General features: G+C 58.3%; 2 protein-coding genes across 3 annotated transcripts; both read right to left on the bottom strand.

The window, feature by feature from the left end:
* Nucleotides 1–254: 254 nt before the first annotated feature.
* Nucleotides 255–3,884, bottom strand: LOC127019973 (small ubiquitin-related modifier 3). 2 transcript variants are annotated; one of them, XM_050902353.1, is made up of 4 exons: nucleotides 3,854–3,884; nucleotides 3,293–3,421; nucleotides 1,689–1,760; nucleotides 255–999 (listed from the first exon to the last, which is right to left on the bottom strand). In XM_050902353.1, the coding sequence occupies exons 1-4, from the start codon at nucleotides 3,872–3,874 to the stop codon at nucleotides 937–939; spliced, it is 285 nt and encodes a 94-aa protein (XP_050758310.1). In that variant the 5' UTR covers nucleotides 3,875–3,884; the 3' UTR covers nucleotides 255–936. The 2 variants fall into 2 exon arrangements, with proteins under 2 accessions (XP_050758310.1, XP_050758311.1); XM_050902354.1 differs by lacking the exon at nucleotides 1,689–1,760.
* Nucleotides 3,885–7,900: 4,016 nt separating this feature from the next.
* On the bottom strand, nucleotides 7,901–17,823 carry PTTG1IP (PTTG1 interacting protein). Its single transcript, XM_050902404.1, has 7 exons — nucleotides 17,726–17,823; nucleotides 14,946–14,998; nucleotides 13,875–13,983; nucleotides 10,865–10,970; nucleotides 10,692–10,757; nucleotides 10,225–10,271; nucleotides 7,901–8,652 (listed from the first exon to the last, which is right to left on the bottom strand). Exons 1-7 carry the CDS (start codon nucleotides 17,799–17,801, stop codon nucleotides 8,609–8,611), a joined length of 501 nt encoding a protein of 166 aa, XP_050758361.1. The 5' UTR covers nucleotides 17,802–17,823; the 3' UTR covers nucleotides 7,901–8,608.
* Between the last annotated feature and the right edge of the window lie 606 nt (nucleotides 17,824–18,429).

The raw sequence follows: 18,429 nt of genomic DNA, 5'->3' as shown, positions 1-18,429 counted from the left end.
CAAAAACAAGTATTAAAAAGAAACCTGAGGCCGCACACTTCTAGTACCCACTGAGAAAGAGAGAGATGTACTAAAGGGAGCCGGAGAAAGGTGACAGATTCTGCCTGGCACAGCGGCAAACGGCTGAAGCTGCAGCGACGGGTTTCTCTTTTTACAAGCTTGCCCAACAAAAAATACCGCTGCTCCGTCACGAGCGTTAAGTTTTTGGACCAGCTGCTCCGCTAACTCCGGTTCCGACAATAACTCAGGACAAATCTCATTTCTGCATTAAAAAAGTATATTTCAGACGACTTTATCATAATATGACAAAGCACATGTAAATCTGCAATATTTTAAACTCCGACTCTATACTAAGCATTGTATCTGCACGTACCAGCCTTGTGTCACAGGCTTACCGCTTCTGAAGTAACTGTGTTTGCACCACGCGCTAAAAACTTAAAATCAGCATCTCTTCTCCTTCCCTTCGGCATATCTTAAAAGGAAACTTTGACACTCACCATTGGCATGAAAATATACTGAATTATTTACATGATTAGAATTAAACAGAGGGGCAAGACCGACAAGAGCCAGGAATGAACGCTCCATGTCCTAACACATGGATGAGTATTTAGGCCACAGGTTTAAAGAAAGAAAAAAAAGAAAGAAAGAAAAAAAAAAGATAACAGCAGAGAGACAACGCATATTACTTAATCTGAACTTAAATCAAATTGGCCCAATTTAAGATATAGATTAATCCCTGCAGATACTGTTTTGACTTGCACACGCAGTACGTCAAAGACAACAAGCAATTTTGGTAAATGTCCTCTAAAGTTTAGAAGAATCCCGTGTGATTGGCATGTTCATTTGTTTACTGTTTAATAGCAAATCCAAGGACAGATGAGAGAGTGAGGTGCGACGAGGATCCTTAAACTCCTCTTCTCAAAAGGACAGCACGTCTTAACACACTCCACCTGTCTGCTGTTGGAACACATCGATAGTGTCTTCATCTTCCATCTCCAGCTGTTAGAGTAACACGGAAAATACAAGACTTGAAATACACACGGTTACAAAAGCGCTTGGCGCTCTGCTCCTAACCAGCACCGGTAACAGAGCACTTAAGGTGTAATTTTAATTAATTAACGCCTGAAACCCTTTCCGTCAGCCACTCCAGAGCGGGCACTCCATCGCCTCTCCGACCGGAGCATCGCCAACACCGAAACGGCGTTCAGAGGCACGCTCCTCAGCCAGACCAAACTCGGCGGTTTGGCCTCTTCCACAACAAATCACCCAGCCAAGCGTCTCCTCCGTTCCTTGCCTCGGGCCTCGCCAGCCCAAGAAATTCCCCACGTTCTCGGCGTTGCCGGCGCCGACGGCAGCTACAGCTTCGGTGCCGGCTCTGAAGGGGCTGACGCAGGAGTAGGACAGAGCCGAAAACGCCAGCACTTGCCAGGGCTCCTTTTCCACACCAGCGCCGGCTTGTTCAGCACCGATGCCCCTACACATTTTCTTCCCCTCCGCCCCCCAACAGTGAAAACATTCAACTGGGGGAGGGGGAAAAAAAAAAAAAATCCCACCCTAGACAAATGATTTAGAACGTCCTAAACTTAAGAGCAACTCTTTCAGAATCATTTTGATTTCAAACCCCTCCGATCCGCACGCGGACATCGAAATACCTGTACGGCAATTGGCAGCAGAAGTATTTTTCGTACCTGTGCGGGTGTGTCTGTTTCACTGATCGGTTGTCCATCAAATCTGAATCTAATCTGCCTCATCGACAAGCCCTGCAAGTTTAAAGTAATGAATATGAGAAACCACGCTTTTCTTTCTGAATCCAAACAAAACACGTACGGATTTGCTGTCAGAACAAATATTAACAAAATTAAGACTGGAAAGATTTAACCGGACAGGAAACTTAGCGCATCTATCTCGCTATATAAATTGAGGAGCGGAGCTGTTTGAGCGACGGCGGTCAGAGCAAGGACTCCGTACGGAACCACGGGTGCGGGTCTGGCACCTGGTTCCGATCCAGGTTCGGATCCTGCTCTGCAAGGCACAGATATCAAAAGTTAATTTACGAAGGTAATTGAAGAAGAGATCGATCAATACACCATTCTCCGAGGCCTCAGAGGACGCGTCAGGAAGGAGCAGCGCTTGTTTCTCACGCAGTCGGAGAAGTAACGGCAGATTAAGTTGACTCAAAGGAAAACGTTTTAAAAAAAATCTGAAAAAAATACTTTTTTGCCTAACTAGTTATCAGCACCGATAGTTAAGACAAGTTTTCACTCATGCCAGGCATCTGCTCCCAGCTCTAGTTCCTTCTGATGGAAAAAAAGGAACCGTGAAGACGACTGTTCGAGGGAAAAAGAACTTCCAGGACCTAACGCAGATTTTTACGTGCAAGGTTTATTAGAAAAAGGCCCGGGTCTAATGTTAGTAAGTTAACGCTGCCCTTAAAACCCGAGTTGAATTCAGGACTGAATCCCGTTTTAACAGCATTTGATCACACGAGGCAGTCTTTATTCCCTGCCTCAGGGATCGAGGCCTTCGCTTTGCCCCCTAAAACCCTTCGAAACCCCCGCGCGATTCACGCTTCCCAGTCGCGCGCAGAGCCGCGTGAACCCCAAAACTCCCCGCCCCTCTCCGAAGAGGTCTACGGACCAGGGGAAAACGCCGGCAAACGGAATCTGCCTCCTCTCATCCCGAAAGCCGGGCTAAATCCCTCGCCCGTTTACCTCGGCGGCACCGGGGAACGGCCCCTCCGACACGGGAGCGGCCGGCCGCCGGCCCCACAATACGGCGGTCCAAACCGCGCAGGGAGGAAGGTGAGGAGAAAAAATAAAATAAATAAACCACAATCCCCCCCCGCAACGAAAGTCACGGCACAGGAGGATTTGTTTCGGGCCGTTTTTCCGAATGGAAAACACGCTCTGCGTAAAGTCGATAAAGTTTTTTTAGGGCTGACAGAACTGAGGGTTACGAGGTTAAAAAATTCAGAGCGCACGGGCCTCAGAGCCGGGGAAAGAAGTTCGAGAAGTTTCGGTCACGCCACCCCGGGGCGTTTGCGGAGCTCTCCGAGCACCCGATGAGGAAGAGGCAGCTTTCCTTAACTGAAGAGAAAGGCTCTGCCGCTTCAGAGCTGACAGCATCCCAAGTCCTCGCTCTCCCACGCACCTATACGGATCTATACGCCCTGACACGCCGGTATTTTTTTTTATTTTCTTTTTTAACGTTCCAGCGAAGTTTCCACCATCCCGAGGGCTCTTCCCAAGGAGAGGGGGGAGCGGCGGGAGCGGCCCGGGGGAGCCGTGCCTACCTGCCGCTCGCAGTACGCCTTCATCAGCTTGCTCAGCGGGGTGTGCCGCTTGATTTTGAACTGCACCACGGAGCCGTCCTGCCCCGCCACTTTCAGGTTGATGTGGTCGTTCTCCGTTTTCACGCCTTCCTGGATGGAAAAACGGGAGAAAGAAACGGGTTCAGAGCCCGGCCAGGCGAGCCGTGCTGCCGGTGAGCCCCGCCGCGGCCCCACGCGAGCTCCCGGTAGCCCCGCCGCCGTTCTCGAAGCGGGGCCGGAGGTCGCGCTCGGGCCGGCCGCCACCCGCTGCGGAGGCAGGGCGGTCTCCCCCGGGGCGGCGTGGGCCCGGGGCTCCGCGGTGCCGCCTCCTCCTCCTACTCCTCCTCCTCCCGCCTGGCCCCGGCCCGGCCCACCCCGCCATCTTGGCCGCCGCACGCCGCCGGGCGGGGCGGGGCGGGGAGGGCGGGGCCGGGCCCCACCGGCAGCCCTGCCCCAGGGCCCGGCGGGGAAGCCTCTTCCTCCCCCCCACCCCCTCCCCGGGCCTCGCCACGCCGCGGCTACCCCGGCCCCGCCGCGCCTCACCTTGGGCTTCTCCTCCGACATGGCGGCGGGGACGGGACGGGGGGCGGGCGGGGGGGGGGGGGGGGAGGGGAGGGGAGGGGACGGCGCGCGCGCGCGCGCGCTGAGGGAGCGGCCCGCGCGCTCGGCTCCCGCCTCGGCTCCCGCCGCCGCCGCCGCCTGCCGCCCGCGAGAGCGCGCGCCTCGGCCCCGCCCCCGCCCCCGCCCAGCCGCCGCGCCAGCCGCCCCCCGCGCCCATTGGCCGCCCCGGCCCGGTCACGTGAGGGGCGGCCCGTAGCCGGCCGGGGGCGGGGAAGGCGACCGCGCGCACCTCGCCGGGCGGCTCGGGAAAGTGCGTCACGGGGAACCGGAAAGGGCGGCGGGCGGAGGGGCGGGGCCAAGGGGCGGGGCCAAGGACAGCCGGGTCCCCGCCGAGCCGCACGGGGTCGCTGTGTGCGTCGCCCGCCCGGGCGCTCCGCCGCCGCGCATAGAGCGGCCGGTGGGAGGGGAGGCCGGCGGCTTGCCGCCTGACGGCGGGCCGCCCGCCCGGGGCAGCAGCCGGGGCCGCCCCCTCCGAGCAGCTGCACCTGCCGTGCTGCCGGCAGGGGGACCGGGCGGACACCGGGGGAGGGCCAGAAGCCTTCCAGCCCCAAAGCACAGCCCGGCCGGGGTCTCCAATATGGGCCTGGCCGGGAGCCTCCCGGGAGCCGGCCGAGCAGCCGGGAGGGCAGGCGGTTAGCGGTGCTGGAGAGAGGAGACCCTGCTGGAGAGGAACGGGGAAGGGCTCCGGGTTTCCCTGAAGAAGAGACTCCCTAAATACGAGGCACATCCCGGCTGGGGCCGCTTCTCCCGTGGGCAGGCGGCTGTGCCAGGGCTGCCTCCCCCAGCCCGGAGAGCCTCCCCGCGGGATCGCAGCCCTCCGCAGCACGGGGGTGTGCGGGACCAGGAGAGGAGAGGAGGGTCTCCCCCAAACCTCCATCTCAGCCTCCTTCCTTGCCCTGGCCTTCAGGAGAGCAGACGCTGGCCCCTTCGGGGATCTGCTTGGAAGAGTCCAGGGAACTCCCTTCCTTTTCCCTTTCTCCTTCCCCTTTCTCCTTTCCCTTCTGGGGGTGCATCCCCGCAGGGATGAGCAAAGCAGCACGGAAGAAACCAGCAATGGCCCCTCTCCTCCAGTTCCGACATCCACATTCCTCCCTCTCTGCCAGTTCTTGAGCCATATCCCACCCTCTCCCCAAGCTCCCACAGCCATATCCTTCCCTCTCCCCCAGCTCCCAGGGCCATCTCCCTCCCACTGCCCCAGTTCTGCAGCAAGGAGCAAACCGGCACGGAAGAAACCAGGCGTGGCCCCTCTCAGCATCCCCGGGGTTTTTATTTCAGAGGGACCCCGGGGGGCCCGGCCGCCCCGCTCAGAAGCGGAGCCGGGGGAGGCGGCGCGCGTGGTCCCCTGAGCCCGGCTCTTCCTCCCGCACCCTCCGCAGCCACGATGGGTCTTCGCTGGTCTCCGGCGGATAGTGGAGCCGGCCGCGCCTGTCGCTGTCCCACTGCCCGGACAGGCTCCGGACACGCTGGCGGGGCACGGGGGGCTGCGCTCCCCAAGCTCGGCGGAGAATCTCCGGCGCCGGGGACCTGCGGGGCCCCGCTGCTGCTGCCGCCGCCCCTGCCATGGCCCCACATAGGGATGGAAGTGGCCGCGGTGATGGCAGGCCACCCCAGCATGGTCATCCTCTGCCTGCAGGCAGGAGGCCCTTGCTCACAGCTCCGTTATTACCCAGGGATTTCATCTCCCCCAGGGCGTTGGCTGTTTGTCCCACCTTTCCAAATACACGGCATTGCGGCCGTGCCGGGCCGTGGGAATCGGCCGAGCGCCAGCTTTGTCTGGCCTTTTTGTGCAGGGCTGTCCCACAGTCGCAGCACCCTATATGTGCGACTGTCCTGTGGCTCAAAGCCAAGCTCCCCGTTACACCCCGTTAACCCCTTCTTTCCAAGTTCCCCCGTGCATCCTCCGAGTGCCCGTCGTCCTCGGCCGTGAGGTGAGGCACGCTGTCCCACCCCTCGACCCTGCCGTCCCCATCACCATCTGCTCCCCCTGCCCCACGCAGGGCAGCCTTCCCAGCGTGGCAGCCTTGCAAAAGACTAATTAATCCTCACAAAGGGTCTTTTTAGATGCTAGGCTCAGCTCTCGGTTACAGTATTTCTTCCCAGACCTGGGCAGGCATCTCAGCCGCTCAGGGACCACGCTTCACCTCCTCGCCACGGGCCAGCCAAGCCAAGGGGATCGCCAGCTTTGCAGCACATCAGCCACACGATACCTGCACACAGCAACCTTCACGGCAGTAATTAGCAAAATTAGCAGAAGCTCCATCCCAGGCTATGGAAGGCAGCCGCCGGGCTGGGGATGCTGGAGCCCAGGACACAGCGCTTCTGCCCAGCGATAACCGGGCACGGCATGCCCTCTGCTTGTCCCCCGGTTATGCTCCATCCAGGCAGGGATCCGGTTCCCCCGGTTCAGCAGAGGACAGAGCCTGTAACGCGTGGGGTCCCGGCGAGGGGAACCTGCTCGCAGGGGTCTCCCATCCCTGATGGTTTTGGGAGCACCGCCCTTTAGTGCTGGGAGCAGGGCCAGTGGAAGTGCTCAGGTAGCCCAAAGGGATTATAGTGGTCCCAGTCCCCAGGGCAGGATGGGACGCGGAGCCCATCGCAGCCCAGGAGGGGTAAAGGCAGCTCTAACAGCTTTGCCGTTTAGCACCAGCTGCCCCCATACATTGCTTGTTCTTAAAGAAAGCTCCCACAGGGTCCCCCGTATCTGTGGTTGGCAGGGGGACCACGGCCCCTCCAGGCCAGCATACCCAGTAAAGCACAGGGCACAACCAGGAGCTTTATCAACATTTTCACTTCTCCTTACAGGGCTCCACGCTTCGTTTTCCGTGCGCACAGGGCAGTTTGCGCAAGATGCTCCAAACCGAACGCGGGGCATTGGGGATTTCTTTAAAGCATCGCCTCCCAGCCACGCACAGCCGGATAAGATGCTGTCACCACCTCTCACAGCTCTTGACTGGTGGCACCAGGATGCAGCCCCTGCCCAGCCGGTCCAACCAACTAGGACAGAAGATGGGAGAGCACCCACAAGAGCTTGGCAACCTGACCCTACTCTTTCAGTCCTCCTCCCAGCGCTGCAGCCTAGTTCACACTAACAGGGGCCCAGGTTACAGACCAGGTCCTTATTCAGCATTGGCAGAGTCATTCACTTTGTTCCTACCACCTGAAGCCGAGCATCTTCTGGCAGCAGCCAGAGAGAGCTGAGATTAAAAGTCACCTGCAAGTCTTGCATCTCTGACCATCCTGGCAAAAGCCAGCCAGATTCTGGCAGCCAGCGCACAGCTCAGGCAGCAGCAGCAAGGTTTCACAGCTGGTTTCGCTTCAGAAGTTCAGCTCGAGCAGTTTGTGTCCGAGGGCCATAAGCCTGGCAATGCAAATGGAGCATTTTATGCAAGCCCACAGAAACGCTACCATCTGCAGCCCGGAGCGAGTCACCCCACCTGGCAGACAGAAGGCAACAGTCAGCTTTTCTTAGACAAAACTATCAAGGTAGATGTATTGCTTGCATGCAAGGCTCCTTCATACTGCAAAGCCAATTTTGGTCAAGTGTAGGACCACATAAGAGCAGTCAGCTCCCATCCTCCTTTCCCCACCCCTGGGTCCCTTACGCAGGTAGCACGGCATGGGGTTTAGTCTGCGCCCAACGCTGCCAGGAGCCCCCAGGCCACCCCACTCAGACAAGGGCTCTCAGGGGTGCAAGGGGACACAGGCCAAGCTCTTGCAGAAGGACCCAGCTCCTTTCTTAGAGAGCAGCGTTACTCCCAACACCCAGCTTTTCCTAACAACCGAACATCTCCACGAACAGACTCCTCCTTTCAAGCCCCGCAAGAGTTCAAGGCAGCCTTGCTTCTGCCTCCCTCAGCTACCTCATCAGGGCCTGACGAGCCAGGGCCACGTAACGGTGACGACTCCATCAGCCATCACTGCCAACCTGTACCTGGTGTGGAAGCAGAATTAAACTCTTTCAGACTAGGATAGTAATCAAATCAGTTTAATATATAGTCAACATATTGTAAATGCATCTGAATCCTACAGTATTGCTATCAGCCGTGGCCATCAAGCCCAGGAGACCACCATTCTAGAAAGGCACAGAGAGGTAGGAGAGTCAGGACCTTCCTCCTGGAGGCCCGAGTTAACCAGAAACTTGTGCTTTTTGAAAGGAATGACAATGTGCTGGGACAAGTACAGGCACTTGGAGTAACAGCCAAGGCCTCCTGCTGACCCACGAGTCAAGAAACTCTTGCTGGCTTTTGCCTATACTAAAAGAAAAAAAGAGAAAAAGAAAGTTGGGGACAGAAGAGCCTGGCTCTGTGTGTGTGAAGGGTATTTGGTGAGGCAGGAGCAAGAAAGATGCATAAAGTTGCTTTTGCCCTTGGCCAGGGACAAGGACTGTTATTTGCATTGCTTTGGACTCCGTTACCACCCCAGGGGTGAGTGAGAACAAATGTGTCATCCTCAGGTATTGCCACCACGTTTTCCTGCATCAGCAGAGCAAGAGCAAAGCTCTGGAGCAAACCGAGCATCTGGAGTGGGGACAATGGTGTCACCAAGCATTTGGCTCATCTTCTGTGGCAGCTGAGGCGGGAAGTGGCACCACGGCGGTCTCCTCGTGGCGGGGGGAGCGTGGAGTCCTGCGGCTCTGCGGGAAGGCACTGTTCACCGGGGCGGGCAGGTCTGGAGATGCTAATTCTCAAACTTTGCATAAGGGTTCTCTTCCTTGAACAGGCCTAGAAGAGAAGAGAGATTCGTTCAGACAGCAGCTGCCACACCAGTCACGGCCAGCAAGAAACCTAGTTCTTGGTAACAACTCTGTCATTCGTGCTTCATCCAGCCTCCTGCCCTGCTGTCCTTCTGCAAGACCTGCCCTTCCTCGAGCCATGCATGCAGTCAGCACTATTTCACTCTCCTCCTCTGCACAAGAGGAGAGGTCCATGAAGAAGCTCGATCAGATGGCAAACTCCTCTCCCAGGCAGTCCACATAAAGTCCAGGTAAAGCAGCACGCCTGATCTTCCAGAGCACCCCTTCTGCACCCTCCTTCTGTTGGACTGGACTTGGAAGCAGAGAGCCCAGACCCAAATGAAATTAAAACTGTTCTTAGACTTGCTCCCCTGCTCCTACATCCACAGACGGGGAGACAGCAAGGCAGGGTATGGGGCTGACTATCTGGGCCAGCGACAAGGCCCCGTGCCACTCTGTTGGCTGCTTTCCCAGCCCCGGCCCAACACTTTTGAGGAGGAACAGCCAGAAAGGATGAGATTGCAAACTCTGCGGTCAGGCTGCAGCAAGACAGAGCCCTGGCATGGCAAGACAGCCCTGGAGCACAGCTCTTCCACTTCCACAAGCAGGTGCTTCCCCCACCACGAGCTCCTTCAGGCACAGCTTTGCCTGCTCTTCCTCCCCGAGAGGAGCCAGCCTAGCCAGAGGCCCCTGGATCTCCTGCCCAAGCTGGACCTGCAGCGGGCAGCAGCTGCAGGCAGAGGAAGGGTCTCCAGCTTTCCCTGCGGCCCCCCGCAAAGCCAGAGACCACCACGCTCAGTGTGCATGAGCCTGACTGCTCCCCGCTCCACGGCCACCCTGGGAGAGCCCCCAGCAGCCCCGACGGGCAGGGAGGAGAGACCCCTCCACCGGCTCCGAGCAGCCGTCTGCTCCCCCTTTCCTCCCAAGCTGCTGTCCCCCTCAGGCAGGTCCCCACTCGCCCTGGGGCCGTGGGACTCACTTGAAGGACAGTCCAGCCCCCGGAGGGATGCTGTGCGCTCCCAGCACCGGGGGACTGAGCCATCTCCCCGGGAACCGCTGCCGGCACAGAGGACCGGCTCTGCGGTCGGGCTGGCGCCCGCTCTGTGCTCCTGCAGCTGTGGGCACCCAGGCTCCCGCCTGGCCCCCCCACCCCGGGCTGCTGGCTCCCCCTGACCACAGGGCTGCCGGAGGGCCACGCCTGAAGGGCAGCGGCATTACGGCTGGTGCTCTGTCTACCAGCTTCTGCTTCTCCCCTCCAGTCAAGCCCCAGCAGCTTCTCCCACCTGGTGAGTTCAGAGGACGCAGGTCCCAGGGAGTGTTAAACACTCCCTCTTCCTTGCCCAAGAGGAGCAGCACTTGTGTGGGGTCACACGCCATGACCCAAGCATCGCTACACTTGCTCCCAGAGGGCAAGAGAGCAATTCACTGAGATGGGGGAAGCGGAGACTGTGTTTTCCCTGTGGGCCAGGTCTCCTCTGCAGCTGTAACCATAGCAGGGAACACAGTTACTGAGGCTGCTCGATCTAAAGCTTAGTTTGAATGGCTCACGTCAGCACCGTACCATATTTTCTTCGGATTTCATCATGCCGTGATTTCATCTCTGCTCTCCTGCAAGAAGCAAACAGAAAAACCACGAGTCAGTGACTGGCGATACAAAACCAAGCAAAAGCAGCTACAGCTCCTTGCTTCTTCCCAACCTAGGGAGCTCCAGGCTGCCAGGTTTGCTCAGGCCCCCGCCGCCCACCTCCCGGAGGCACCGGGGACCACCAGAGCCCACGCACGTCTGCAGCGCTCGGGGAGTCGCATACACAACACTGTTGTGATGCTGCATCCATGAGTCACCCCAGAAAGACGTTGCTCGTGAGGTTTACGTTTGAGCTAGGGTTGAAGCAGCCACTGACTGCGCGTGTCGAGCCCCACGTGCCTCCGGGCATCACATTTGACGGTACAGGCAGGAGCCAAATCGTTCTGCAGCCTGAGGCAGCGTGGCTCGCTCACAGGGGAGCAGGGGCTGTGGGGCAACCTCACCTCTCCTCCTGCCGCACCCGCCTCTTCTCCCGCTCCCTGGCCGCTCTCTCGTCATCCTTGTCCGGCCTGACAGACAGAAGAGCCCGTTAGCAGCGCTCGGCACTCAGTTCTGCAACAGCACGTGGTTGCATCTGAGCTACTCCGAGAAAGAAGGGAACCCCTCCGATACTTGCTTTTTGCTCTTTTTCTTACAACAGCAGCAGCAGCAGCAGACCCCCAACATGATAAGGATCGTTCCTCCCACCACAGACATCGCAATGATCAGGGCTTCAAAGTTCACTAAAGGATTTGACAAAACACATTTAGCACACAAGTACGTAGCTGCCTGGAGTTACAATATTTACAAGCATACGGCTACTGTCACCAGCAGCTTCAGTAACTGGGCTGGAGACATGCGTAACAGCCTGGGAAAGCAAGATGGACATCATTATCTATAGGTATACCAAGCACTGGCACCAGCACGTACACACCGAGTATATGTAGCTGCTAACTATAGTGCTCAGTTACTGGCTATGAAGAAAGGCAAGAACAAACGCACTCAGGTCAAACTCCTCCGGCAGAAACGGGAGCAAAGCTGTCTTAATCACTAATCCAGGTGAACAGTAACCCATCAAGGGGGGAAAAAAAAACTGGAGGCTTCAGTGCTGAGGAGCAACCTCCAACGGAGAGGCCACAGCCGGCACTGGAGTTACTGCCCACAGGAGCCAGCCTCAGAAGTCATCTAAGATGAGATGCCAGTGGACTGGAGACACTTACGGGTGTCTGGAGTCCTTGGGCGGGAGACAAAGTGAGACAAGATCCGTTGGGATTTATCAGCTTGGGGCCAGCAGCGCTGCTGAAGCAGCTGAAGGCGGAGGGCTGCTTCGTGCACCCCACCGCCACGTCTCCCAGGGCTTGGGGGATCTGCTCGCCCATGCACAGCACAAAACCCGCTGGGACGTGGTGGCAAAGCAGCGGCCTTGAGCCCTGGCCCCCGGGAGGCAGCCGTCCTACTCAGCTCCTGCAGCAACAGCAGTAGAGACACCCGCCAAAACGGACATATCTAGACATCACCTGAAATCCTTTGCAACAAAGAGAGGTTTCTTCCAAGTATGATTCAGACTGTTCAGAGACTTGGGCCTGTGGAAATACTTGTTTAGGAGCCACTTCACGCACAGCAGCCACGTTACAGAAATCCCAGTGCATTGGAGCCTGCTCAGAGCACTTCCGATCCCCTCTTCTCCACGCAGCTCAGACCGTGAGCCCAGCGGAAAGCCTGAGCACCGCACAGGGTGCATTTCAGGAGATGCCTGCCTGTCCCCTCGCTGCAGGGACTCAGCGGTAGCAGGCTTATTGGGGTGCTCCAGACTGAGCAGACTCCACCACTGAACTTGCTTTCAAAGCCTCCTCCTCCCAGCGGAGAGCTTCATCGCTGCCAACAACTGTGCCATCTGACTCTCAAATCATACTGCGTCCCTACCCAGGCGACCGTGGCAAAGCAGCATGCAAGAAATGCGGTTCCAGATACCAACCGCAGGCAGCTGCCATGGCCTAGCAGGTCACCAGTGAGACCAGAAGTAAGCAAGCCACCAGCGTGCAGACGCTTGCGTTGGTCCCCACAAGCGGGCTCGTGCAGCCTCTCCAGCAGTCACCCAGCAGCAGGGAGGTCTGTAGGTCCGTGTTCCCAGTAAGGCTTTGAGAAAGATGGTATTTGAGACCTGACTGTCCACGGCACTGTCTTGCCTCGGAGCAACGCGAAGCTTTCGCTGCCTGCACTGCGACAGACCCACGGAGTCATGTAGGGGAACAGCCCAAAAGCCAAGGATCAGAAGTCAGCCCAGTGCGGGAGAGACAAACCCAAACAGGCTCTTCAGCTCAAAAGGGAGTTCCTCCACCAGCATGTGTCTGTATTGGTGCTTCTGAAACCTTGGCTTTCAGGGTAAGCCTGGGGTTCAGATCACCCCTTCCCACAGAGAGAGGTCCGTGGCAGAGCACTGGGCACTCCTCCACCTGATGATAAAGGCTTAAGTCACACACACCAAAAATGCAGACTCATTTAAGAGCTAATCTCCCACAGGACTAATCTCCTCTAAAGCGAGTTTTACAAGTGAAGGAATGCGTTCTTCTATAATGAAACCTTTTGTGAAGCTACTCACATAAAAAAACTAGTATTTCAAGGTCTTATACAAGTTTCAGGAAAGCATACGGTAGTGCTCACAAAGAGGAGATTCTTCCTCCACGAGGCATGGGAGTGGTTTTAACTCTCTTGTGGGTAGAGGAGAGAGCCCAGCCTCGAGCACAATAGATGACAGGCGACCACAATTCAACTCCAAGTTCCCCATCAAGGGGATAGGTGAGAGAAATCAAGCCCCAGCTTGCTTCCTAGCTGCCCCAGCCCCCAAAAGCTGGGTTCTGTCTGAGCATGAGCATGCACCAAGCTTGGTCTAAACAAGACACTAAATTTCTCCAGAAACCCACCAGGAAACAGAGCACCAAGGAGGAAAGGCAGCCAACACTCAGCTGGTAGCCAAAAAAAAGCTGCTGGAGGTGACCTGGCTGCAGGCAGCCAGCTGCAGCACAGCTTACGCAGGGCTAGTTTTGGAAGAGGGTATTTTCTCAGGTGGGTAAGAGCTGAGCAGGACCGCGGGCACGCTCAGCACTAAAAAACCCACGCAGGCCTCCAGAGAAGCCACCTCACTTCTGGTTCCAAGAGCCCCCGTGAATTTTAAGAGCCTGCCTGGGACAGCGGCCACACCGCTAAACGTGAAGAGCCAGAAGCAGCGCAAGGAACGATGCAGGGGGTGCGGAGGAGAGAGCGGCCGAAGAGTCAGACGCTGGTGGGCACACTTTGAGCACTGGGAAGGCTGGCACGGGCAGCTGCCTGCAGAGCGCCTTCGACTCTTGTTCCTAGGTGCTAGCCACGTTTGGAAGCCTCCATCACGCCAAAGCAGGAGGAACGTATTTAGAGTAACTAAAGCCCCGCAGGTCCTTCTCACCAGAAGGCAGGGACTGCTCACACTCCGCTTTCTCGCCCACGCTTCAGGAAGTTTGCAGAACCCTGATTGACTTCAGCCTGTCATTGCTACACCGGCAGCGAGACAGGGAGGCAAGGGAAAGCCCCCATTACCACTAACACGAGCGGCAGTCGGTGCCGCTTGGCAGCCAGCGCTGAAGGCAGCCAGCGCTCGAGCGCGATCCACTTACCCCAGCAGACTCCCCAGCGCGCAGAGCGGAGCTCACAGAGGTCGGCCGGGGGAAGGACTCTTCGGACGGGGTACTCCACGCACCTCCCGCTGCTGGCACACCACAGGCACTGGGACACAGGAACCAGGCAGCACAACGTTACTGGTGCGCGGCCGTGCTGCCAGTTAGCCACGCTCTGCTTTGTTAGCCGCAGCGACGGGGCCACCGCCGCCTGCTCCTGAGAGCCAGGTACCAGCCAGGAGCAACGGGACGCTCAGGAGTAACAGTTGGGTTCGGTCAGCGCGGGCTGCATCAGGCTTGCCTGCACCAGGAGAGGTGGGCAAGGGGAGTGCAGATTTCTAGAGCAAGTAAAGATGCTGAGAACCCTTCTCCTGGCTTGCATGATGGTAGTAATCACCAAATCCTTTGTGTTTATTCCACGCAGCATTTTTGGGACAAGAAGAAAGCCACTCAACACAGAGCTGATGAGCAAGAGAGGTTTGTGTGTGCCCTCGCTAGTCTTTCCCAGCCAGACTACCTGCAGCAGCAGCTTTGCACTCTCCTCTCCTGGTGGCTCCAACCCCCAACGCCAGCATTCGGTTGGGTTTGGTCAAACTGGTTCTGGCTACATCAGCTGCGAGATCTGACTCAAGTTCAAGTTTGCTGATATCAGAGATAAGGCACCGGAGGTTGGCAGGACACAGGTACGCATCCCGCATCCACCCAGTGCCACGGCACCCACAGACTGGTGGAAGGGCAGCTCGACCAGCCAGTCCAGCCCACTCAGCTCCTTCACCGTGTGCATCCCCCTGACAGTGTCTCCCATCCGTGAGGAGGAGCTCAGCAATTCCATTACTCGACTCGAAAAGCGTACAACAAAACCCAAGCAGTTTCTAGGAACCTCTTCCCAGAGCACCGAGGGGTGCTGGCCCTCTCACCGTCACAGGCGGGTGGCATTTGCAGCGTGCTCAGGACGAGGGCAGGGGAGCAGCCCCGCTTCCAGGAGGGAAACTGCTCCGTAACAGCCCCGCAGAGCCCATGCTATGTTCTCAGGCATCGCAAGAGGTTGAAAGTTTTACTGCTGCTACTTACAGTGACATTTTTCAGACACTCCTCACAGCTCTTGTTCGTATACTGGCGACAATCTACAGGAAGGAAAAAAAAGACACCTCAGTACTTTGAAGAGCTTCTCAGTGGTTTAAAACTCTGGGCTCCTTGGAGCCTGCTCCTGCCCGCTGCTTTGCCTGCTCCAGGAGGCGGTCACTCCTGTTGGACCAGCAGCAATGCAGCTTAATGCTGCTGCAAGAGCTGCCAGCTTCAAAACACAGTGTCAGGGTGGGAGGCCCAAATGCAAATGGAAGTCATCTGCCTTGTCTGCGTTGACCCAAAGCCCCAAGCTGTGAGTTCCTCTCCCTGGGTCTTATTTCCCTAAAAGCCTGAGCATCTGCTGTGGCCGGCAGGCAGCGGGACAGCCAGGGAAGGTCTGGAGGGACCCTGCGAGGACGAGAACGAGGACAAGCATTGGGCGGGCAGTGCAGTCCCATATTGCCGGATGACAGAGCAGCTCAAGCAAACAAGCCCCAGAGAAGGAAGTTACTACCAGGAAAAGCAGAAGCAGAGGAGCACAAGGCAGGGGACACGCAGCTACGGTCCCCGTGGGAGCCCATACCCTCCCGCTGCAGATGAGGGCCGTACCCTGCCCCAGCCAATTCATCCAAACCCTCCTTCAGCAGGAAACGCTCCAGGTGATGGGAGCAGCACCACAGCCAAAATCCATGTTCAGAACCTGTTTCCACCCCTATTTGGCAGAGGAAGACCCCTGCTCTATAGACACAGGCGGCCCTCGGGACCAGTGCCACCGTGGGCGACGACATCCCCAGGGGATGTAGGTCAGCCGGGCAGGGGGAACGGATCAGGTCTGAACACAGGACAAGGTGGCCCAGTCCAGCCGCCTTGCTGGGCTTGCCTGCAGCTCCCGGGAGCGCTAGCTCTTCAGGAAAGTCTTCCTACAGGATACTCGCCTGCCCTTTCACTGGTATGCTCCCCCAGATCCTCAGGAAGGGTGGTTTGCCAGCCCTTAAGGATCAGCCATTTAAACCTCACCCCTGCCTAAAGAGTCCAAGCGTCAGCCTGTTTGCCTGTGGTTTAAAAACAACCACAAACCAATTGGCCTGACTACTCAGTAACTGGTGGAAGAAGGATCACTGCTTCGCAGCACCTTCAGCAGGAAAAAAATAAAAAAATCAGTCCCAGAGGTGCTTGTTTTCCACACGCACAAGCAGCAAAGCTGCATTTTCTCTCTCCAGCTGGCAGGAACCCTCAGCCGTGACCCACTGTCAACAGTCACATGCTCTGAGCAGCCCTCCAAACAACCAGGCAATTTATTAACGTAGCTCAGATAAGGGTGTTTACACACTGCCCGGAGAGGCCGAGATTGCAGATTTTAAACACTTTAGGAAGCTGCGTCTTCCCCGTTTTTCCAACCGAGGCTGGAAAAGCATCACAGCGCCTGTGCTGCCCCTGAGACTGTTTGCTTACAAGGAGTCACAAAACCGCCCTCTTGCACCGCAGGAGGCCATCGGCGGGCAAAAGGAGAGCCTGCCTGCGGTTTTAACTGGGCTTCCTACTGATGCTCTGCTTTCCCCCGGGGTGTCCCCTCTCCTGGCATCCCCAGCCGGGGTTCATCCTCCGAGCCGTTAAGTCAAAGCCACCCTCTTACAGCCATATGGGAACAGGCCGTTTCCAGGACCTTGCAGCCCTTCAGGATTGGGGTTTTGTCCGAACACCCGATCTCAAGGGATCGGCCCGCTCGCACAGGATGGCACAGGAATCACCGCAGTCCTCGGGGACAGAGGTGGGAGAGCAGCTCTTGCTGTGCTAGAGGCCTCCTGGATAACGCTTTTGCTACTTGGCTGCAAGAGAAGTGAAGTGAATGGCTTGGGGTGGAAGGAAAGCAGCAAAACACATTGCTGGTCTTCACTCTCCTCCCAACTGGAGCCACCACGCAGCAGTCAGAGGGCTGGTCATCACGTGGAGAACAGTTCCTCACTCGGAAGAGTGGGCAGACTTCTTGGGACACCCCTGAAAGGGGGCTGTCCCCACCCTTTGCTAGAGCTTCTCCTCTACCTGGCATGGCACCCACGGAGTGCCACCCACCAAGGAGAGGCAGTCAGCCTCGCCCGGATCTGACAGCACCCATCTTCTTCCTGGTCTGAAGGTCTCAGCCGGAGGCTCCCCCAGCCAGTCTCCCCTGTTCTGAAGGAGGATCGCCTCCAAAAGGCCATCGGTGGGGGCCTGGCTGCCCAGCGAGCCCTCCCTGCCCCAGATGGGTACCCAACTCCTGCCCGAGCCGTTGGCATCCCTAAATGCACAGTTACAATGCAGTGGCAGCTGGAAAAGCAGCAAGTAAAGCCTCTCTTCCAGCACCCCATCTTCCAGATCTCAGAGGGACACACCGGTGCCCCGTGCTGCGCAGGATCACACCCTGCGGAGCTGCCAGCAAGGATGGGACCTGCCCTCCCGGCTCCCACTGCCCGTCCCCATCCTGAGTGGCCACAGGGCCCCGGCCAGTGGCCACCCGGTGCCCAGCACTCACCCGGAGCGCAGCCCATACGGCTTCACGCACCGGGGGTTCAAAGTAACTGCAAACCCACGATTTTTGGGTGCTCTTGCGAGGAGCCCTTGCTGCCAGGATCTGCTCCCCATCCCCTGCGGCGCGGGGGGGGGAAGCACCCAGCAGGGCCGGGACCGCAGGGCTCAGCCGATCACAGGGGCTCAGAGCCGGTCACCGTACCGGGACACGCACCCACCCCACCGGGACCGGCGGAACCGGGCGGGGACCCCACCAGAGCCGAGCCCGGGGCCGCGCTTACCTCCCGCCACGTCCTGCGCGGCGGCGGGCAGCAGGGCCAGGGCCATGGCGGCGCAGAGCCGGAGCACCGGGGCCATGGCGGAGCCGGGCGGGCCGGGCCGGAGCCGGTGGGGCGGGCCCCGCCGCCTATGTAGGGCCGAGCGCGGGGGCGGGTCTGGGGGCGGCCCCCGGGGGCCGGACGGCACGACCGAGCACCGGCTGGAGAAGAAGGAAGAACCGGGGGGGGGCAGAGGCGGGCCGGTGGGGTGGCTGGAGGAGCTGCCCGCCCGGTTAGCCCTCCCCGTAAAGCGGGTGGAAGGAGGAGGGGGGGGAGAACCGGAGCCCACCGGGGCGGGGGGGAACCGCGCAGCCCCGGGCCCGGCCGCAGGAGGGGGCCAGACCCCCGCGGGAGGAGGAGCTGGGCGGCGGGAGGCTGCGGAGGCACCGGTCCCCTCGCGAAACCTTCCGGGCGTGGGCAGTTCCAGCCCGAAAGGGAACCCCTGCCCCTCTGCCCGAAGCGGCCCCCAAAGGGTGCCCAGACCCCCTTCCCTCCCTGTTACGTCAGCCTTTTATAGCATGAAAGTCCACTAACTTTGTTAATGCATCTATTAGTTCACATGACACGCTGTGATGTGATGAGGGAGTGGAATTTTACTGGAGGCTTTGGTATTGTTCGTGCTGAAGTAAACGAAAGGACAGCCCGGCCCTGGGAAGAAGGACTTTGCT

This window comes from Gymnogyps californianus, chromosome 10, assembly GCF_018139145.2.
Source record: "Gymnogyps californianus isolate 813 chromosome 10, ASM1813914v2, whole genome shotgun sequence".
NCBI classification, from domain to species: Eukaryota; Metazoa; Chordata; class Aves; order Accipitriformes; family Cathartidae; genus Gymnogyps; species Gymnogyps californianus.
The sequence above is the reverse complement of the archived record's forward strand: the minus strand, read 5'-3'. Positions and strand labels throughout refer to the sequence as shown.